This window comes from Triturus cristatus, chromosome 5_2, assembly GCF_964204655.1.
Source record: "Triturus cristatus chromosome 5_2, aTriCri1.1, whole genome shotgun sequence".
NCBI classification, from domain to species: Eukaryota; Metazoa; Chordata; class Amphibia; order Caudata; family Salamandridae; genus Triturus; species Triturus cristatus.
This window is the reverse complement of record NC_140588.1, coordinates 426172907-426196498: the sequence shown is the minus strand read 5'-3', so window position 1 is coordinate 426196498 and position 23592 is coordinate 426172907. Positions and strand designations below refer to the sequence as shown.

The window sequence follows — 23592 nt, the reverse complement described above, 5'->3', positions numbered from 1 at the left end:
TATAAAATGAGAATGACATGAAAGGCGACCTATTATGACTTAAAAATGTATATTCCTGTCAAAGGCTGTCTTTGTAAGAAACTGCAGGGAAGTTTGAGACCGGGTTAAATTGTAGATGTAAATGATATTGGTAATTTATTATTTAAAAAAAAAAATGAAATTCTGATTGTGCTAGTGTATATACTCAGTCTTGCTTACTGGAATTCTCTGCTCCAAAATAGAGCTTTATTAATTCACAATGCAGCATTCTTAAAGCAGATGTTGCAGTTTTGAAGTGATTTTCGCAACCATACTGTAAGACCAAACGTCAGAGCCGGGTAACACCAAGGTTTAAAAAAAAAAAAAAAAAAAAAATCATTAAAGGAAACTGACTAATTCACGCAGTTATCCGTGGTAGTTAATATAAACTTGATGACTGGGAGGTCACACTCTAGTAAATGGTAGTGGTAAAGGCAGACACTAACTGCAGTTCCATTGCCCCATACCATCGCCACCCCCATCCTTTGTCTGCTCCCGTGCCTCCCTCCACAATAAACATTGTTTGAACTAGATACAACCCTCTGAAGAATAACTTGTGCTTTAGAACTGCCGACTAGTTTGTGACTGTTGTCAAACTTTAGTATCAACAGTGGATCAAATCTATACAAGTCTGCTTTCTAATTTAAAAATGTATTAGCCATTCGGTATTAGTTGATAAATGACCCTTTTTTTACTTATGATTATGTAAATATTCAGGGTTTAACATTGGTTTGAAAAATTGCTACCTTTCTGATTCACAGTTGCTGGGAGAGGCAGAGGCCGAGGGCGTGGAAGAGGGCGTGGCCGCGGAAGAGGCAGAGGAGGACCCAGACGATAATTTTTCACAAGATATAAATGTCAAAAAACGGAATATTTTGTACAGGTTTTGTTTTTTAATAAACGGGTATATGCCCACAACTTGTCTCTCGTTACAGTCCACCGTTTTATGGATCCATTTCCATTAAGTTTTCTTTTTCAATACCCGCCCCCTTTTGGAGCACACTCTTTTTGCTACTTAAGATAAAACTGACTTAATTCTAGCGCAACACTTGCCTTGTAGCTATTCAGCAATTGTTATCTTGAATGTTAAGTTTCACAACATGACAGCTTATTTATATATACATTCCTATTTGAGGATCATATTTTGAAGTTGGAACTGAAAGCATGTTCCTTGTCGCCATTTATTAGTTACCTCGTTCAGACTGTTTCCATTATGTAAAAGTGGAATAAATTAAGTGTTTCCACAAAGTTTGACATGTATGGTCTACCAGCAATGTCCGAGTGAAATAAAGGCAAATTTGATAGATATGTTGGGAGAAAAGTGCCTGTTGTTTTCCAGGTATTACATTGACTATTTTAATTGTCAGCATTTTTCACTTTAGATATTCACATTTATCCGAACCACTCAAATGTTTGGTTTTTGCTTGACCAATGTTTGAGCATTTTATTAATAGGTCTGTCAGGTAGTACTCTTCGTGTGGTTAATCCAAACACAATCCGTTACTGCACCAGCCAACTCCCCAGTCCTACACCGACCTGCAAGACAAACGGAACAGTCTTGTATGAATTCTTTTATCGAAAGTATATTGGTGAAAATCTTGATTTGTGCATTTCTTTTCTTAGCTCATTCTCTCAGGTAAAATATTGTATGGTCTTTATTCGAATCTGGCACATTAATGCCTCGGTTGTGCTTCATATATTGAATGAAGCGATCCTGTACTAGGTGAAATTTCCTTGTGATAACTCCCAAATACTGTTATTTGGAGTGCATGTTTCATGTTTCTTGTAAGCACCACATCGAGATCTGTTTGTACTTTTACTCACATGGTGGCGTATGACTAAGGCATGTTGGAGTTCCCTCTCTTACCAGGATGAGTAAGCAATGGCAGAGCCACTAGGTCTCATTAAATGTGGTGCCCCTTTAGCTCTGCCAATGTCGTCTTCATGCTGTTCATCATCAAAACAGATGCTAAACGGCATGAAGGAAAGATTATTAAAAGGACTAAATCATGATGACGTGGTTGTTGGGACTTTTGTCATTTTGTAGGTGTGTGCTTCCTGTGAACACTTGTGCTCGCACTTGCAAAATGACGCAGCTCATGGCTGCATCCTTGCTCTTTGTTTTGGGTGGAATTTTTTTTATAGGGTCTGGGTAGTAAGGGTTGGTGGGGGTTGGGTTGTGGGGGTAAGGAGTGGTGCAGTGTGAAAAGCACATTAACCTAGGAGAGCAAGGGGGGCAAAGAAATGCATGCTGGATTGAGAGCAAGAAAGGGGAAGCAAAAAGGTGAGTGAATGAGATGGGAGGGCGAAGGGGAGAGAAGCACAAGAGAGCTCAAACATGCTCTCGTGCAGTGCTTCAACAGAAAATCTATATCCGTTCCGAAAACGAAAGCAGTGGAAAGATGCAAGGCCATACTCCAGGGAATGGGCAAACACAAGAGTGAGATTGAAGTCAACCACTGGTAATTAGTGGGTGGGCTGTAAGCCCCCAGTTTGCTAACATTTCTTATAAGCAAGAGCTCTTGCTTTGTCTGGGTGAGACCTAAAACGGTTCATAAATATCTCCAGCCCAATCATTTCTTTTAACGGTTGTCATTACTTCTGTTTGCCCTCCGTTGCCCACCCCCGAATGATTTGAGAGCACAATGGGACCAAAAGGTATGTGTGTCATCCAGGGATGTGCCACCACTCCCAAAAAAGAGAAAAAAAACTCTGCTTGGATTATCCAGTGTCAAGATTGATAGTCTTCATCTCGCTCCATCACTCCCCCCCCCTCCCCCCCCCCCAAATTCCTAACATTCTTGGAGTGATTATCTTGTTTTTCTTACTAAACGTGTTCAGTGCATCCCAGGGCTTGGTTGATCTTTGTGCTTCTCATAGGGAGCTACAATATTCCCTCGGGGCAGGTCTCGTTTCTGAATGATGCAATCGAAATAGTAGCATGCAATTGGCGAGCTCTCACAGTAAAGGGGTATTATGGGTGATCCTGAGCAGTTTTAGGTTGATGTTGGGTCAGTGAGGAATCGGCTCTTCAAGGGGTCCCAATCATCCCTGTGAGATGAGACTAAAGGGCACCTCACCATTTTCTCCAGGGGGGTGACTGGCTGGAGGAAGCGATTGTGTACTCTGTTGTTGGGAGTTTTTGGGAAATCATTCGAATCAGTGCACTGAATTGGACGACAGTATGGGTGAATTCTATGAGCTGAGCTGGTTTAGTGATGAGGGAGATGTTTCGGTTATCACCTTGTCTGGCAAGCTCATCAAGTGAAGGAAACTATGGTGGTAGAACAGGGCCCAGGTGGTTGACCAGTGTGTATATAGTGTTTTTTTTTTTTGGATTTCAAAAACCTTTATTAACAAGTTGCCACAATCATACATCGTCATGCCTACAACCTCTCGGGCCGGCTACCGTACAACATTCCCCCCCGCCCTCAGCCCTGATGCACACAGCCATGTCTCCGACACCCCGGAGGTTCGGTGGTGAGGGATTCCAACGCACCCACTTATCAAATCAGCTCTGTGCATGTCAATCTTAGTTTCAGAGGGACGCGCTTCGTTTACAGTTGCCTTGCCAGACTGTGTAACACAGGAAGAGTCAGTCTGAAGGGTAAATGCCAAACAGTCTCATGCTAAACAGAGAGTCATAGCTCCCATATCAATGTCCGATGCCCAGCAGTGAAAGTGTGTATATAGTGTTTTGGGAAAATGGGTGCTTGCTGATCGCTGTGAAATGACTTGCATTGCTAGGGGCATCGTGGTTAATACCTGGAGAGGTGGTGGGGTTTGGGGCCTTCCCTGTGCAGAAGGACCGATGGCATTGATGACTGTTTGTGTATCCTTCAAGACCCCATCTGATCTGTTATGCACTCTGTGAATGTGGCTTTTCATGCTACCCTGTGGTGCTTTTTCATACTAACTCCTTTGCCAATGTCTACGACTGTGAGTCGGAGTGGCCTCATTATTAGAGTAGTGGGCTCGGGCACCCAATAAAGTATTCGGACACTCGCAGCTGGGGGTCTGTTCAAAGGTGGTGGGTGGAAGGGAGAGACATTTAGTCACTAAATTGGCCCTCTGGTAGGTTGGCACAAAAGCAGCAACGTTTAACTTAAAGGCAATGTGTTAATTATTTATGTAGCACACAAACAGTAATAAAGTGGAAACAAATACGAAAAATCCCACACCATTGTATAAAAATGGAGAATAATTTAATAAATAAAATGACAAATATGAATTGATGAATTTTTTTTTTAGTGGAAACTAGCGCATAAAAGATGAAAGCGCATTCTGTAGGCATCTAGTTGTGAGACCAGGGGCAGTTAGTAGTTGTGGTAAATTGTAATGGGGTGTGGTTTGGATACATTGATTTAACCTCTTCGCTGCTAGACCTTTCCCCCTTGCCTGTACTAAGCCTTTTGTTAGGCTATTTGGGGTAGTTCGCGCTGAGGCCCCTGTAACTTTTTGGCCCCTCTAAGGTATCCACGTCAAATTTGCGTCCTTTCCTTCCAACATCCGGAGGATTCAAAATATACCTAGGGTTTGTGGAGTCCCCTAGAGGGTACCCAGAAATGAGCCAAAACACAGCTAACATTTTTTTGGTCAAAATGGGGGGAGTACTGCAGAAGAAAGCGTCTGGTTTTCCCCCTGCAAATGGTATCCACAAAGGCAATATGGTGCTAAAATCACCACCCTTGCAGCTTTCAGGAAGAGGCAGACTTTTGTCAGAAAATCAACATTTTCTACAGTATTCACATTTTACTGGGACATAGCCTATCTTTCCTATTGTTTGTGCTTTCAGCCTCCTTCCAGTTAATGGTAGAAATGGGTGTGAAAGAAATGATGGGTCTAAGGAAGCTATACATTACTGAAAAAACAACATTCTGAGTCTACGAAGGGGTCATTTATGTAGATCCTTCAAGGTTTTCCTATAGAAACTTACAGTTGAAATTAAAGATTGAGTTGAGAAACAGCCATTTGTGCCAACGTTTTTACCTGTAACTGAGTATGGAAGATTTTTTTTTTTGCAATATACAGTTACTTCCGCTGGACCCTTCTGGTTGTGGTGATATATAGGACTTGGAGGTTCATCAAGAACCTAAGATACCCAGAGCCAATAACTGAATTGCGCCTTGTAACGTTTTTTCGTTATGTATCGTGTCAATAGCAATTAATTTGGTAAAATTAGTGAAAAATGGGTATGCAGGACACCTATGTATTTCGGAAATGGGAACAAAATCCAGTTTAGAAGCAGTCGTTTTTGCATAGCTCCTAAATGGTGGGTATCCATACTAGTATGTGAATTAGAGGACATTTGTTTACACGGTCTTGCATTTGGAAAGCAGAAAGGCATAAAAAGTCAATTGGTAATAACACTTGTTCTGCAATTCTGGATTCCCCTAAGTCTCCTGATAAATGGTACCTCACTTGTGTGGGTAGGCCTAGTGCCTGCAACAGGAAATAGCCCAAAACGCAATGTGGAGACACATTTTCGCATTGTGCCTAGCTGTGGATTTCGGACCCTAGCTCAGCCAGCACTGAGGGAAACCATGCAAACCTATACATTTTTTAAAACTAGGCACCTAGGGGAATCCAGGATGGGGTGACTTGTGTGGCTTCCACCAGGTCCTGTTACCCCGAATCCCTCGCCAACCTCAAACTCAATCAGGAATCTGAAAACTTCCACCCACCCAGCATTTCCTCAAGTCTCCTGATAAAATGGTACCTCTCGTGTGGGGGGGGGGGCAAGTACCTGCGGCAGGCAAGGGCCCAAAATGTTTGTGGAGACATCAAAATTATCAATCACAAAACAACCTGGTTTTGTATGGGAGTTACCTCTGTTTTTGGTTCTGGGCTCGCTGGTCATCTAGGGAAACCTACCAAAACCCGGTATTTCTGAACTAGACACCTGGGGGAGTCCAGGGAGGTGTGGTTTACTTGGATCTGCCAACGGTTTCTTACCTAGAATCCGCTGCAAACCTCAAATTTAGCTCCAAAGTAACATTTTTACTCTAATTTCTGTGTGGGAAGATGGTGGGATCACCTCCTCCACTAATTTCCTACCACTCCGCACTCCCCTCAGTCTCCGGATAAAAATTATACCTCACATATACGTTTTGGGGGGAGGCCAAAGCGGGTCCAAAAGAGCAGTTAATACTTTGTCTGACGCCACTTTGGGCACCCACACACGGGAGTTATAATTTTTCACGGGAGACCAAGGGAAACACTGGGTGGTAGGAAATTTGTGCCTCCATGGTGATCTTGCAACTTTCCCACACAAATGTTAGAAAAAGTATGACTTAAGTCAATTTGATGTTTGCAGGGGATTCTGGGTAGGAACGCTGGGGGATACATGCTAGCCACCCCACCAGCCAAGTGACAGTACACACTCACTCGCTCTCTGGGCACACTGCCAGCCACGGGCCACTCTGGGCACACTGCCAGCCAAGGGCCACTCTACACACAAACTTTCCCTTAATTTCACGGAAACGGCAGCAATGCGTGGCAAAAAAATGGGGAGGTGATCCTTGCATTTGGGGCTTCTCTGTGACATTCTCATAAACATATCCCTGGTGCCCGTTAGGCTTTTGGGGGGGGGTGGGGGTGGCGGCTTATAAGGTGCTAGTGCCCCCATCTACTTACTTTGGTGGGAGGGGGCGGGCGAAGAGGCAAAGACTGGCTAATTTTTGCCAAAAACGTTGGTAGCAATGGCCCTTGCCCAAGTAGCTTTTGGGGGGGGGGGGGGAGATTATAAGGTGCTATTGCCCCCATCTGCCTCCTTGGGGTGGGGGGAGGAGGAGTGGCAGAAAGACCCACAATTGATGGCATCCTACTGCCCCATCACGCTCCTCCACTGATTGCAAGATTCTAGGCAATATATTAGCAGATAGATGCACACATCATACGGCCCCTGGTACACCCTGATCAGTGTGGTTTCGTCCCGGGCAGAAACACATCCCAGAATATACGCCGCCTATTCCATGTCCAAGATCAGGTGAGTGCCACTTATGCCCGAGCAGCCTGCCTTATACTAGACCTAGAAAAGGCTTTTGACACCCTCACGTGGCAATACCTCTTCTTGGTTTTACAACGTGTAGGACTTGGCCCTACTCTCTTGGCATACACTCGTCTCTTATACACCAGACTCACCTCGCGTGTTCATATAGGGTGCTACATCTCACCAGAATTCGAGGTGCAAAGAGGCAGGGCTGCCCACTCTTGCCTCTGCTTTTTGCCCTCGCGGTGGAACCACTGGCCATACGGTTGCGACGAGAGGGGGGGGGAACAGTGGGGCATTCCTGTAGTAAATAACCATGCACAGTGTTTCTATGTATGCCGATGACCTTTTAATATATATATTAGAGACATCACCGAGGACTTAACACCTATCTGGGACACACTGGTAGAATTCGCAAAAGTCTCCGGGTTATGCGTAAACTGGGAGTAGTCTACAGTGTACCTGTTACACCCGAACCTTCAACACCCCCTCCCCCGGGTCGTCGGGCTAGGAGATCAGACCATCGCTTGGAGCGCAGAGGCTCCCCGATACCTTGGGGTTCGTCTCTATCACACCCCAAGCTGACATTTACGAAGGTAACCACCCGTAGGGCTTTGGCAGGCATCAGATCCTCGGTGGGATTCTGGAAAAACCTCCCGTTAGCTCCGGGTGGCCATCGCCAAAATGATGATTGATCCGCGACTACTATACTACTTCACGAACTTGCCAATAATCCCACCCAGATCCTTCCTTCAAGACTTAGACGCACTCCTTGGCTTGCTGATATGGGGGAAAAGCAGACACAGGATAGCACTAGCTAAATTACAACTACCCACAACACAAGGAGGACTGGCTGTCCCATCCTTCGAATCCTATTTCCTAGCTGCACAACTGCAGTGGCTTTCCTACTGGACGACAGGCAGACACATATGTGAGACACACCACGAATGGTCCCGTGTCCATTCCTGAACTCTGGCGACTACTCCTACCGGGCACCAAACCAAAATGTACAAATCCCGTACAGGTAACAGTGGCAAGCAAATGCATGCAAAGGATATACTATGTTGTCAGGGAGGCCTCTTTATTCCCCCCTTCTTCCGCTGGTTGGATGGCCCAAACGTGAACACTACTATACACCTAACATGCTACATATGTGGACAGACTGCGGTATCACTGAGGCGGAGTTGCTATTTGAAGATGGCCAGCTCAGGCCCTTCCAGCTTCTGATAGAGGACCATGATCTCCCTGCTGGTCAGTTCCTACTCCACTGTCAACTCCTCGCAAACTATTGCCTGTACCATGACCTCTCGACAGGTGAACCAGCCACGCACCCGGTTGTACGCACAATCTTACACATGGAAGTGGGACGACACTTGGTCACCTGGATCTATAAAGCCATCAGGGATCTCAGGAACAAACCACTAGAGACCCTATGGGCCACCTGGGAAGAAGAATTTGGCCGCTCTCTCTACACGAGAAAGAATGGGAAAGGGCCCTTGAATACCCTAAGAAGGTGTCTCGAAACGTGCGATTCAAAAATATACAGTTCTATATCCTACATAGAGTGTACTTGACACCAGCGCGTCTCAAACGCTTTTACCCCGACACCCAGTTCTTATTCCCCAGATGCCAATCGCAGGCGGCGGACTTCCAACACATATTTTGGAGCTGTCCCACATTGCAATCATACTGGCAACACATTCATAAGAACAATCGAGGACCTCACGGGGCTTACATATCTGAGTACGTGGGCAGCCTGTGCGTTGTGTATCTATCAGAGGAGGAAACAACACAAAGTGCCCCTTAGATTTGTATCACTGGCCATCTTACTGGCAAAACGGAACATAGACCTGCACTGGCGGTCCCCTACAGGCCCTCCGCTTGCTGCATGGGTGTGGGCGGTACACAAATGGGCACTGGCGGAGGAGGAAACACTACGAGAAGAGGTGAAAGGGACACGCAAACACCCTATATCACTGGACTATCCTATTTAATCAGTTCAAACAATCACTAACCCATGACGACCCGAAGGGATTCCATCACACACCACAAGACACACAGCCGCAGTTGCAGGCCGCGAACACAGATTCCAGTCCCCCTGCAGTGCACAGTTAACGTCACTAGGTATCGGTGCCGAGCTTCACGCCTTAAGTGTAAGCTGGACCCCCAGAAATAGACTGACCGCAGGTTCCCTCACTTCACCCTTGGTAACTTGTGGAACCACTGTTCACCGAGACACATACCGCCCCAAGTCTTCATCTGACACCTGTACCCAGAACCCCATGAGCACCCCTCCGCCCCCCAGTTATATGGGAAACATCCTTTACATCGCGGTGATTACACCGTGATGCATTTATAACGCAACCATTACAACGCGAGCGTTACATTGACTTGCACTGGAGGGCGCTATAACCTAAGGAATAGTAAAATTTACTATTCCAACACCTTCACTACTGTACGTAGACTGGTGTTGGAATAGTAAATCTTACTACTAAGTCCAGCGCCCTCCAACGCAAGTCGTTGTAAAAACTGCGATGTTACATACCGCGATCATTTTGATCGCGTTGTAACATTACATATTCAGTTATATTCAGCAATTCTCTGTAGAAATATTTCAATCGTGACAAAAACTTAACTATTCACCACCTGAATAATAAAGCATTATGAAAGCAATACAAGTAAATGTGTTCTGAAGATTTGTGATTCGATGCAAAATGTCACTGTAAATGTAAAATATCAATACAAATATGGTTGAAAAATTGGTCTGGAAAGTTCCATCCTTCCCCCTGGCAAGGCTCCATGGTGTTTAGGGTGACAAAATGCTGGTGTCAAGTTTTGTGTTTATTGGAGACAACCCCATTAAAATGTAAGTGGGGGTAAGGAACGGCTACGCCTCTCCTGCTTGGCTGGATGCTGATGCGGCCAACACCTAGGGCCTTTTCATCTCACTGTCTATGAGGAATACACAAAGGCCAACTGCCACTCATTTGACATCGGCTGAAGGCACCAAATGGTTAAGACAAGAAAATGCCAACTTTCCAAAAGTGACAATTTCTGAATTGTGACTTCAAATTGAACTTCACCTTTAAAGACTATTTTAAATTAGAAATCCTTTGAGGCCAAACCAATCAAAGGTTATCACTTATTAAATGCAATAAGATAACCCATTGTTATCCTATAGGAGAGGTGGACCTCTCAGTAGTGAAAAATGAATTTGGGAGTTTTTTCACTACCAGAACATGTAAAACTTAAAGGTACATGTCCAACTTTTTTAATTCAGTGCATTCTGCCCTATGTGCATTTTAGGGCCGTTAGTAGCATTAAAAGGAGGTTGATGTCTGCCAAAATGTTTGTCAAATCGAATTGGCAGTTTAAAACTGCACACAGGCTACAGTGGCAGGCCTAGTACATGTTTTAAAGGGCTGCACAATAGAAGCTTCAGGCCCACTAGTAGCATTTAATTTACAGGCCCTGGGTAAAATAGTTCAATTTTCATAAGGACCTCGAGTAAATTAAATAAGCCAGTCGGTTGTAGGCCAATTCTAACATGTTTTAAGGAGATGGCGCATGTCCTTTAGCTCTTATTGGTCATGGTAAAGTACACGGAATCCCAAAGCCAACAACCACAACGAATTTATGAAAATTGGGGGGGGGCTACGACGAAAATGTCTCAAGGGAAGACCACACCAAAAGGTGTCAGGTCTAACATCCACTATTAGCATTCAAGTTGCCTTCCTTCTGCAGAAAGGTCGGTGGAACTGCTCCTGCAGTACACCTTCACCACCGCGAGGGCAATAAGAGAACATTTCCCGGATTGTGCCACTTCGCCCAGTAATTGGGACAGGTGGAGTGTATTAAGGACAACGCATGGTATTCCAGAACGAAGACTGATCAGCCTAAGGGTAAAAGTAAGACTAAATACCTTTAAATACAGCACAAGGCATGTTTGCCAGGTGCTGAATTTTCAGCAGGCGTAGAAGACATAACGCTGACATTTCACATGACAGAGGATTGGGTGTGGACACCAAGACTAGTAAGAGGTGTTGGTGGGAGTACTAGGAAGGGGCCGGTTCGGGCGGCAGCAAGTGGGCAGGGGAGTTTAACGACCTCAAGCAACTGGGGCGTAAGGCTCTCCTCCGTGACATCCGTCTAGGGTTAAGAGAAGCAGCACCACCATTGTTATGTCAGAAATCATCCCCAGTTTGTCATGGTGGGGTGCCATGTCAAATGGGGCAGTGGATAACTCCAGAAGGAAATTAAACATTGCAGTCAGCCAATACTGCAAGGCTAACTGCTTGAAGAGCACCAGACTTTGCCTGATGAACCTAAGACGCTGGTATTGTATGCTACCCATGGGGTGCACCTGTCCGAAGGAGGAATGAGTTTTCCGGGGCAACGAGGAGAAAGGAGCCGCTGCTGGAGACGTAAGCCTCACGTGGTGTGACGGACAAAGGAGTACATTTGTTGGTAAAGGAGGTACACTGTCGTGGTGGGCTGGAGGAAGGCCACTTACCTTGGATGCCTTACAGCCGGGGAGGGTTGGCTGGGGGGGGGGGGGGGGGGAGGGGGAGGGGATGAGAGGAGTTAGTGGAGCACAGCACTCGTAGACCAGATCCGCGAGTTGAGCATAACAGCAGGAAGAGGCTACCCCAATCGTGATGGGAGAAAACCAACAAGAATCTTTGACCCCAAAAGCGGCATGTATGATTGCCTCAAAAACAAAAAGGTGTCATGAATATGACAAGCAAATGACCAGACTGGATTCATATATGGCAGAGGTGATTTATGACCTGTCCCCCGTTTATGATTTATGACCTAATCATTGATGGAGGATCCTGCCAGAATGATTTGACTCTGTAATATTGATTTATGGCAAGGTCATATTGATAAAGATGGGTCACTGATTAATAAAGGCATGACATAAAACGAATCATACATGTAAAATATAACTGCCGCCAAGGTTTCCCACAAGTAAAGACCCTTCTGGTGTAAGATCATAGGCAAAACGTATGCAAGATATGAAATGCATGTATAGGTTAGAGTGGGCTAAGTGCGGGGTATATTGCAGGAAAATACACTTCGCGTGAATGTTTCTTAACCCCCAGAGAAATCTGCTGTTTTCAGCCCACTTGGAGTCGCTTTGGTAAAAGAACCCCTTTTACCTGACATTAACCGACATACTTTAGAATATCGCTAGTCTAGCCATCCAACTGTGTCATCTCATATTGACGTCTAGTTTCAAGGGTCTGCACGAATAGATTTGAATGCACCTCTTGTGTTAACATTTCTTATAATGACTCTAAAGCAGGGGTCTTCAAACTGGGGGGCGCAACCCCCGGGGGGGGATGGAGCGATGCAAAGGGGGTCGCGCATTCCCAGGCACACTTCTGCCGAGGCCCAAGGGATTCAGCCCCCCTTTTCCTCCATCCTGTGTCTCAGCCTGGGCTGCTGCAGTGTAACTCGAGCTGCTGGAGGCTCAGCTGGGCAGTGTCTGGAGTCTTATCTCTGGCACGCCTGTCCGAGTTTTTCACAGGTCTTTAAAGGCCATTTGCATATTTGCATGCCTTTGTGAACTGGTTACAAAGGCTTAGTGTCTTCCCCCCCCCCCCCCCCCCCCCCCCCCCCCAAACCCCCTTCCAGTACACCCTGGGTCCTCACTCTGCCTATTCCTTATATTTGTATTTTAGATTTACTGCTGTAGTGTGAGAATCCATTTAATATCAAGCATTTACAATGCATTAGGTCTCGCACTTACGAGTTTGAGCTATTGGTATTATAAATTACAATAGCTTAAACTCTCGCAAATGCGAGACCTATTGTATTGCAAATATTTTTTTGTAATAGAGCTTTGACTTTAATGTCAGCCACGCACCTTTCTTTAGAAGAGCTGCATCTAAAGAAAGGGGCGCAGCCGCCATTAAAGTGAAGGAGCCGCATGGGGCGTTTTTACAACAAAAAGCATCCGTTTGTCAAGTTGACAAGACAAATGCTTTTTTTTTGTAAAAGTGCTCCAGGCAGCAGTTTCACTTTAATAGCGGCCGGGCACCTTTCTTAAGAAGCAGCTCGTCTAGAGAAAGATGCGTGGCCGACATTAAAGTCAAAGAGTCGTATGGGAAGCGATTACAAAAAAAAAATTGCAATACAATAGGTCTCGCATTTGCGAGAGTTTAAGCTATTGTCATTTATAATGCCAATAGCTCAAACTCGTAAATGCAAGACCTATTTCAGTGCAAAGAAGCGGCCACGATCCAGGGCTGCTTTGAAAGTGAAATTGCGCATGGCGCGCTGAATGTTTCAAGAAAGCACGTCGTGCCTGCAGTACCAGAAACTCATTAAAGAAAATAGTGCTTATAGACTAAAATAAACATACCATGTAACAGCAGAAGTAAAAGGGCCAGTCCTCATGGGAGGTTACAAATGAAGACAAGGCAGCACTAAGGAGGGACTAACAAGGCTATTAAAGAATCAGAAGTCAGCATTTATTAAGGACAATGGCAAAATAGGAGCGGAGAGTGGGCGGGGCTTCAAGTCCATACTCTAATACAGCATGTCTCGCAGCGCATGCGCTGCCCAGGCCCGACCTAAAAACCGGTGTAACCCATGTGCTGAGTACAGGAAAGGGACAGAAATTTAAAAGCATAAGCTAAACAATACTGTAAATATAAAAATGTCTTTTAAAAAAGCTTAAAACATTTTCGCAAGAGCCTGCAAATATTATGAAACCTAGTCCAGTTACACTATCTGGCACCAAAACATTATACGATCGTTAACCAACGTAGCAGCATAAACCTGGATCAGATTTAACTTTATCCCATTTACCTCCAATGGAGAGGCAAGATGGCGACCGCTAGTCTAGCGGTGTAAGCTGCTTACCGTCTCACTCCCGGAATCTCTGACCCGAGGAGAGCCTACGCCGATGGGAGACTGACTGACCACCTGATTCCGTCTCCATGCTGATTTCCACAGTAGCATTCATGACTCGCTGGCGCGAAGCATAGCCGGATTGACTCTGTTGCTCTTACTCGGACTTTGGAGTTGCTTGCTACTATCAGCTCTATCACGCTCCGGGATTCCTCTTTGCTATTTGCTATTGCTGATTTGGGCTTGGCTCTCCGTTTGTGTGACCGGATTTTTTTTTAACTTTGTTGGTGCCGGGTTGTTCGCATCCACCTCCGCTGTTGTTTATGTGGCCCCTCATCATTCGGCTTCCTCGGCTACGTGATTTCACCCGGTATCTCTCGCTCTGTTGGGTAAGACAATCGGCGCTTTGTTCTGCATACACTATGCCGCCGAAAAACTCCAATCAGCCGCCGAAGCCTCTCCACACGCGTAGCGGTAAGAACAAGAACGCCCAAAACGCTGGCATAGAGGAGCTGGAAGCTGTTAATCTAACCCGTGGGTTTGTCAAATCCGGTGAGTCCGCATCCATATCTACTTTTTCCTCGGCTAAGAAAGGTGGTGATGTTCCCAATCAAACAGTTCCTGCATTATTCAATAAGCAAGCTGTTAAAAACGCTACTAATCTGTGTGTATTGGTACAGACTCTCTCTGCACCCTTAGACACCACCTCAAACTCCTCAAACTTTGTTTCTCATCCTGAGTTAGAGGCATCACGTTCTCTTGACTCTGTGCATGTGCTTGGATCACCGTCGCACTGCACTCTGGGAGTTGTAGTTCCAGATATTTCCATTAATACTGCTGGGGCGGCTTTGAATACCAATACCATCACAAATGCTCAGATTACTTCTCTGTCTATGTCTGCCCAGCCCATATCAGCATCTATCGAAACTTTGTGTCAGGAATCTGCCTTGGAGCCTACTGAGAATTTTTTTTCCATGTCTGACCTCACATCTGATGAAAGTATGGATAAGGACTGGGCTGATTATCCAGAAGACAGTAGCCCGGGTGAAGAGACTGGGACCAGCGAGTCGTCACCTGTCTCTAGTGTGACAGTAAAGAAATATAAGGTCAGGGCTAGGAGAACACCTCCAATCCGGAACAAGTCCAATGGTGCAGCAGATCCTTTATCCATTCAAACTAATCCTTCAAGTGACCCAGCTATTCGTCAAGCACCGGATTCCGATCTTTCTCCGGAAGTGACTCTCTCTATGATTTACCAAACCATGTTGGCTCATCGATCAGATACCAAAATCGAGATCGCTCGTACACAAGGTACATGTCAAAAAGTTAAAAATGCTGTTCGTCGCATTACAAAAATTTGTACCGATATGACAACCAGAGTTTTGGAAGCCGAAACCAGGCAATCTTCCCTCGAAGATGAAGTTGCTATGCAAAAAAAAGAACTTGCCACTGTTAAAGCACAACGGGATGATGTCAGCTTCAAGCTTGCTGAGATTGAAAATCAATCACGGAGAAACAATCTGCGTGTGCTTGGAATTCCTGAGAATCTAGGTGGTCCAGACATTCGGAAATTTATCTGCGATCTTCTCGGAAGCACTCCCCGAACTCACATCCTGGAACTAGCCTCTGATCATTGAACGTGCTCATCGCTTTCCGTTTCAAACTAAATCTAGACCAAAAGAGGGAGAGTATCCGAGAGCCATTCTGGCTAGATTTAACAATTTCTTAGCGAGAGAAGCTGTTTTTGATCTGGCCCGACTGGATAAAAAGTGCTCTGCTAAGGGTTGCTGTTTTTTTGTCAGACCGGATTTTTGTCAGTCTACTGTTACTAAGCGATGGCAGTTAAGACAATTAATTTTCAAGGAAAAGGTGCCACGGTCTATTTTCAAAATCCAGCCAAACTTAAAGTTATTTTTAAAAACCAAACAAGATTTTTTGTTTCCGAAATTGCTGCAAAGGAATATCTTGACTCTTTATCATTTAATGTTTTTCTTCAAAAGAATGACATTTAAATATTATAGTTATAGTATAGTTATGTTGGGTTGATATTCTTGGCTGGTCTAAGCTGATCTTTGAACTGCATTTTTCTTCTCGGGTCATCTGGGAGGGGAACGGGGGGGGCACTCGGTGACCCCAGGGATTGGCTATCCCTGTGCCTCATAAGGTGGGTTGGGGTGGGGGGTGGAGTTGGGATGGGGGAAGGTGTCAGGGGTGGGTGTGGGGGGGCGGTGGTGGTGGGGGTGTAATTCAACATCAGTCCAAATTGAGCAAGATACAATGAAAATGTCCTGTTATTTGCAAGCTATCGAGTTTTGTTCAGGCTGTTTTATTAATGTTTCAATACTGGGTAAAACAATGACCTTTTTTAATTTGGCTTGTCTTCAATTATATACAGAGCCTTGTTTGATAAATCCTAGCTTCCTAATTTTTCTTTGTTTTTGTATCTCAATGGATAAGATAATTAAAATATGTACTTTCAATGTTAATGGTCTTAATGATGCGAAGAAGCGAGGTATTTTGTCCAAAATGATCTATTTACGGCAAATAGATATACTCTGCCTCCAAGAGACGCATTTATCATGGGAGAAAAGGGATTTATTAAAGAGTTTGGGGCTGGAAGTATTAGTGGTTTCTAGGCAGACCGGTATTAAACGTGGTGTTGCCATACTCATGCGTCGGAATTTGGGCATTTTAATTAAGAGTGCTGCTGACAAATGGGGCCGCTGGGCCATGGCAGAACTTTTAATCTCTCAGAACAGGTTCATGTTTTATTCAGTTTATGGTCCCAACCTTGACGACCCCGAGTTATTTAATTATCTAAATCAGGAGCTAGTTCTCTGTAGTATTCCCATTATTTTCTGTGGGGATCTCAATATTCATATTGACGCTGCCTTTAACATTAGACAAAATCTAAGGTATAAAGGATCGAAGCCACGGTCTTTTAAGGCTCTCCGATCTTTGGTACTAGACAATGCCTTATCTGATGCTTGGCATACTGTCCACCCAGATGAGTTTGGCTTCACTTTTTTCTTTGCTCCGCATAAGAAACATGTCCGGATTGATTATTTTTTCTTATCTCAGTTTTTTCTGGGTAAAATTGTGGTAGAAATCCTCCCCAGGTTGCTGTCGGACCACAACCCCCTCTATATAAAGCTTAGTATCTCATCAATCGAAGCAGGGCACAAATCTACTTGGACGTTTCAACGGAATTTACTTTTACAATCAGATTATATTCAATTTATGTCTAAAGTTATCCAGGATTTGTTTGAGTTAAATAATCAGTCAGCCTCAGTTCCAATAGTCTGGGACACATTCAAATCTGTGGTACGGGGAGAGACATTAAAATATTCCAATTTTCAATTCAAGGATAAGCGGAAAAAATTTAAAAGGGACTGTGATTTAGTTTTATATGCAGAGACCCGGCTGGCTGAATGTATTAAATTGAACCATGATATAGAGGAATCCCAACTGGATCTATCGATCAAACGCAGCTTTGTTTATGCTCATTTAGCTGATCAAGCAGTCTTACATTCTAATCAACATCGGACTGAAAGCTATGAACTAAGTGAACAAACCGGGAAAATCCTAGCACATAGACTACGTCAAAAAGCCACTGTTAACGAGATCCTCAAAATTCAAGATCTTCATGGGGGCTTTAAAACCTCTAAAGAAGATATACTTGCCGCTTTTAACGAATTCTATCAATTGCTCTATCATCAATCGGATCGTGTTCCGGGCCTCGTTATAAAACAATATTTTGATCAGATCCATACTACGGAAATGCCAGCAGAATATGTGGAGTGTCTTAGCACTCCAGTTACATGGGATGAGATTGAACTCGCCATTACTGGTCTCGCGGCTGGAAAAGCCATGGGTCCCGATTCTATCCCGCTGGAATTCTATCGAGTATTCAGAGGAATTTTAAAGCCAGAATTAATTAAGATCTTTTCTTCGGTTTTTGCTGGCAATCCACCTGCGTCATGGTCCCTCGCAACGATAGTAATTTTTTTTAAAAAGGGTAAAAATAGTGAAGAATTAGGCTCATATCGTCCTATCTCCTTGATTTTCACCGATAGTAAGATCTACTCAAAAATTCTCGCTAACAGATTGAACCCATTGATGCCGACCCTCGTTTCCATCAGACAACATGGCTTTATATTGAAAAGAGATACTACAGACCATGTTAAAAAAATAATAGCTTTATTAGATTGGGCTCAGACCTCTGAATCTCCGGTTGCGGTGGCCCTGTTGGACGCAGAAAAAGCGTTCGACAGGGTCTCTTGGGAGTTCCTCTGGTCCTCCATGCTCTGGATGGGCTTTCCTATCTCATATATTAATGCTGTGAAAGCCCTTTATATTCAACCTAAAGCTGCCATTAGAATAACCAACTCCATTTCAAAGGGCTTTCCGATAACAAGAGGGACTAGGCAAGGCTGTCCTTGTTCCCCCTTGCTGTTCGCTTTATACCTAGAACCGTACCTACGTAATTTATACCTGGCGGCAGACATCATACCCGTTAAAATTAACACCAATCTTTTCAAAATTTTTGCTTATGCAGATGATGTTGCTGTAACCACCGTAGATATCGACCGCGCATTCCCAAAAATCATATCTTTGGCGGAAGAATTTGGTTTTTTATCCGGCTATAAATTAAATGTGGCCAAAACCCAACTGATTCACTCTGATTTCGGCCGACCTAAAGAAATGTTTTTTGATCTTGAAGCTCAATATTTGGGCATTACGATATCATCCAAGGTGGAGGATATTGTACGTTTAAATATCGACCCTGTCTTGTATTTTTCTAATAAAACCTTGGAGAGACTCAATAACTTGCACTTTTCTCGTTTTGGCCGTGTCAATATCATTAAAATGTTAATTTTACCAAAATTTTTATATTTATTTCGCACTATACCGCTCTTGTTTCCGGCTCATTATTTTACAAAAATCGATAGAATGATCTCCAGATTTCTGTGGGGGTATCACCGCTCTCGTCGAGCGTTAAAATGGTGCTTTTTGCCTAGGCTGAAAGGGGGGTGGGGTTTACCTAATTTTCGGCTGTATTATTGGCTTATTTCTTTAAGATCTATGGGGATACTTCTTTTTGTTGACACAGTCACTGAAGAATCTGTCTACCCCTCAGTTTATGAATTACTGCTAGGTAAGGCAGCTCCTCAATGTTTAGTTAAAATTATCGAACCCAGCTATTATAAAAAAACCAAATTCAAGATTATTCTAGCTTGTTTTACAATTTGGCGACAATTTAGGAACAAAATTCTGTGTCTGGGGGAAACCACTTACTATTCCCCAATTTTCAATAACTCTGCCCTGCCCCCGGTTTTTCATGATCAAATCATCAGAGTTTGGTATTCTTCCGGAATTCAGATCTTAGGCGATCTATATGAAGAGGCGCAATTTTTTTCATTTTCGGCTCTCCGAACCAAATATGGCTTACCACAGCATCATTTTTTTAAGTATCTTCAGATTCGGAGTTTTCTAGAATCAAAAGGACTTCTAACTAATCCCTGTATGAATCCTCATAAGATCTTAGAAACTATCAAGAAAATAAATAAAATAGGCCCAACTTATCAAATGATTATTAATCATCTTGAAGATGATTTATTCTCCGCAGAGAGCAAATGGCAAAGGAAGTTACATAGTAGAGATTGATATAGGAAGATCTATTGATATATCTATGAAGGTACTTTTTAATGGGTCCCTCCAAAGCCAGCACTATATGTCCGTTTTCGATCTTTACTACTCCCCCGGCAAGCTAGCGAAGTGGAAGGTCGGCGGTGAATTAAGATGCAATCGTTGTAATGAGGTGGATGTGGGCTCTATCCATATGTTCTTCAAATGCGAAAAACTATCCCGGTTTATCACTGATATTGAATCTTTTATTAATAACAATCTGCGGATAGTTGTAAAACTTTCTCCTGAATTAGTCATTTTTGGTGTGCAAGCAGATCAGTCAGGGAAAAGACTTATTGCTGAAGAAGCATTTTTGTTTATTTGTATGTCCGTTTTCCGTCTCTGTATTACTTCTCGGTGGATTGATAAGGAACCTCTGACCTTCCATCAATGGCAATGCAAGTTGCTCTCTATCTATCATATAGAATTGGCTATGTATAAGCTTAAGGGGATAAAGAAAAAAAGACAAGGTCTAAAAATCTGGGATCCAGTCACTAACTGGATTTAATTGATCTACCCTGTTCCTTTTTCTATTACTGCTGTTTATATGTTATTTATATTATGCTTGCTTTCTGTTATATTGCTCATTGTTTGACTGTTTGTTGTAAAAAAAACTTTAAATAAATATAAAAAAAATAAAAATATCCCATTTACATTCCACCCAAGACATTTTTGTCCTGGGATTCTATCAGTAGTACAAAATGAATCTAAATGCATCTAGAAAGCAAAACTGCAGTGCGGCATCTCACAAGAACTTAAAAGTAGCGCAGCTTCAAGGCAGCGTATTACTTGGACAGATTAGGGAAACTCCAAAGTAGCCTACTTATCTTTGAGGCCAATGCATCGGGTTCCGTCAAAAGTCGATGGTGACGTTTTGAAACACCAACTAATAATCCAGTCAAAATGTATGGCAGTTAAAATCATCCATGCCTGCCAGGACACGCAACACTGGAGTGCTGTTTAATGAAATCTCAAATGCTGGTTAACACTAATGCTATCGGTACCGCTACGACATCCCTACAATAGTAACGCATAATCTTTTCATTGTAGATCTCTAAAACCATGCTACGTTGTCTTGTCACAGCCCGTTTTCAAGGCATAGAAGCTTTGATGAAAAGATAAAACGGGGGGGGGGGGGAATGCTTGGAGGGCAGAACAAATGGCTACCCAAAAGCGTCGCTCCATCGGATCGGAGAGGTTGAACAGCAATTCCGAGTGAACCTTGCAAAGGAAATGGGATCCAAAAGAGGTGCAGTGCATCGGAACCACTGCAGAATCCAGGGACACAAACAAAGATTTCCCAATCAAGTATTGGATGAAAATCAAAGGAGATATCGTAGTCCTGGGAGGAACAGCAAGATGGCGTTCACGATGATGCGAACTCGAAAGTGAAACTGCAACATGGAGGGGATAGAGGCACGAGAACATGCAACACTTCCAGCACTAGCAAACACCGTCATCCCATAACTGAAGGCAAGACACCACTAAACCCTAATAACGACGAGTGGGCAACATGCGCCGACACCGATGAGCAGCTGCGAGCGGAAAAGTAACGGGGACTAACGTTGCGGGAGAGGCTGCCAACTCTGGCATACCCATTAAAAATCAGGCACACGCGATCCAGAACAAAGTTTGACCGTAGAGAGGCGTGAGAGTGCATGAACGCCCGAGGAGGGCTAGCTTCCCGACAAAGGGGAATAAAGTGGAGGAGAAAGTGAAACCACTGACTCCTAAAAATGGCACCGAGACCTGCGATCTACAAGCGAGGAGTGAAAGCACCATAGCAAGAACGCACACACCAGCGACACACCTCTGTTACTGCCTGGGACTGACGGAGCCTCGTCACACGCCTGTAGCCGCTCATGCCTGCCGGCGCTCAGCAACCCTCTGCAGGTCACCCGACAACTGTGAGTAGATAGCAGCGGCAACGAAAGGGTGGCTGAGTGTGAGCAGACGTTTACCTGACACACACTTAATACATCCCAAACAAGACAAGCCCGGTGGAGCGTGGCGCGTGCGCTTGGCGGGGGAGCGCATTCCAGGCGGGGGAGCGGACCCTTTGAAGTACGATGCCAAACGGATTGCATGGTGGCACGATGCACGTGATTGTGCGCGTGCTCGCCATGCAATCCACTTTTGGGAGCACTTTTGGGAGCCCCTTACTAGAGTCTCGCTGAGCGATCGCTTACGCGATAGCCAGGCGAGACCTAAAAAGGAATATAAAGTAGGGTTGCCAAAAGAAAAATGCGAGCCATGTGTTATTTAAAGAGCCTACAAAGACCTTCTTGTCTTGACACCAAATAGACTTATAAATAAAAAAGTATGTATTCATTCGTTATGTGACTTTTCTGTCTTTGTTCTCTTTAATTATCAGTCATGGATCATTGCGGCAGCCCTAGAACACAATTAAAAGTGCTTTCTATTTATATTTGCTGTTCAAAGTATGCACAGATACGTGCTTAAAATACTGTTTTAGGTGATTGCTTATTTTTGTACCAACTGGGCCATCAAAATAATCTGCTGGCTACCCTAACCATAGGACTGGAAGTTTGTTGCAGGATCAGCACATTATTTATTTCCTCAACCCTCGATCCCAGATTGATGCCATAATAGCAATAGTTTAACTTAGATCTTAAACCCTACGCTGCCTCCAATAACATGCTGAGTTACTTCAAGTGCCTGGGAATAAACCCTGCATTCAGAAAACTCACTCATCATTCTCGCCCTTCTCTTTCACGCTTACCCTGCACTCACAGCATTCACAATGCACTCACACTGATTACCATGCACTCACACCATTCACCTGCTCACCCTGCACTCACAGTGATCACTTTGCACTCACAATGCACTTGCGCTGTTCACCCTATACCTCACCCTGCAGTCACAGAAGCACACTACTCACCCTGCACTCATGTGTTACTTCACTCACCTGTCCCCATCACTGCTCAATATGCAACTCACTCAAACAAGCCCATCAGTAATCATACATTCATTCGTCCCATTCTGAACTTGCATCCACACTCCAAATTCGTACGGCCACCTCACTCACCCTGCAGTCACTCCTCTCACCCTACTCTCACACTGTTGCATCTCTCACCGTACACTCACATGGGCATTCTTGTCACCCACACAGTGCAGAGGGTTAATGTGCCTGCTACAAAGAATATGTACCATGCCGATCACAGAAATTAGTGTGACTAAAGTATGAGTAGCGCTATAAAAAATGAAATGTTTGTCAGAAAGCTGCTATAGAGAGATGAAGTGCATTGTTGGTGAGTGGTAGTGAGGGAATTCATGGAGAAGAAGGAAACGGGGGTGGGGAACCAAAAAAGACTGTTGCACAGTGTGTAACCAGTGTTAGGGCCAGCCGTGGCTAGGAGTGTTAGCCCCCACCCCCCGAAGTTCTGGTCTAGTGGCTCCCCTGCTTTTCCCTATTATTATTAATTACATTTGTAGTGCACTACTGTTACCAAAGATGTCCTGCGGCTAATAACCATCTGCTGCCGGAAGGACAATGAGAAACACACAGAAGAAGGAGAACCAGCCAAATGGGGTGACCTACAGAGCATAGAGCCAGGTTTTTATATCTTCCTAAAGGATAATAGATTCTTGGTGGAGCGAAGCAAAGGAGGGTGCAAGTTCCATAACTGCGCGGCCTGCACTAAAACAGCGCGACTGACAGCTCATGCCTTCTTGAATTAGGGAACAAAAAGCAGATTGGCACAGGCCGAGAGGAGCATACGGGCCCGACCCGTATGCTTGGTGAGGAGCGATGAGAGAGGACAGCAAGGGAGTGAGAGAGTTAGATTGAAGAGGTCAAGGATGAGGAGAAATGTGAGGTGCCGAAGAGAAGTGTGGACACGCAAAAAGTGAGTGTGAGGAAAAGGTGAGTGCTTCTGTTAGAACAAAGGGTAGATGTGAAAGATGAATGGGGGGGACTGGAGAGGTGTAAGATACAAATAGACAACAATTTGAATGGAGAGATGAGGTGAATGAGAAGTGCTGAGGGGCACGGGAGGTGACTGGGCCAGAGA

General features: G+C 44.3%; 1 protein-coding gene across 2 annotated transcripts in view; it reads left to right on the top strand.

Moving 5' to 3' along the window:
* The window catches only part of SNRPD1 (small nuclear ribonucleoprotein D1 polypeptide), a 47646-nt gene extending 46320 nt beyond the window's left edge, over window positions 1-1326 (top strand). For both annotated transcript variants that reach the window (XM_085607358.1, XM_085607359.1), the window contains one exon: window positions 780-1326. In XM_085607358.1, coding sequence (XP_085463484.1) covers window positions 780-856 — 77 coding nt within the window. In that variant the 3' untranslated portion in view covers window positions 857-1326. The remainder of the gene's footprint in view (window positions 1-779) is intronic.
* The last annotated feature ends 22266 nt before the right edge of the window (window positions 1327-23592 follow it).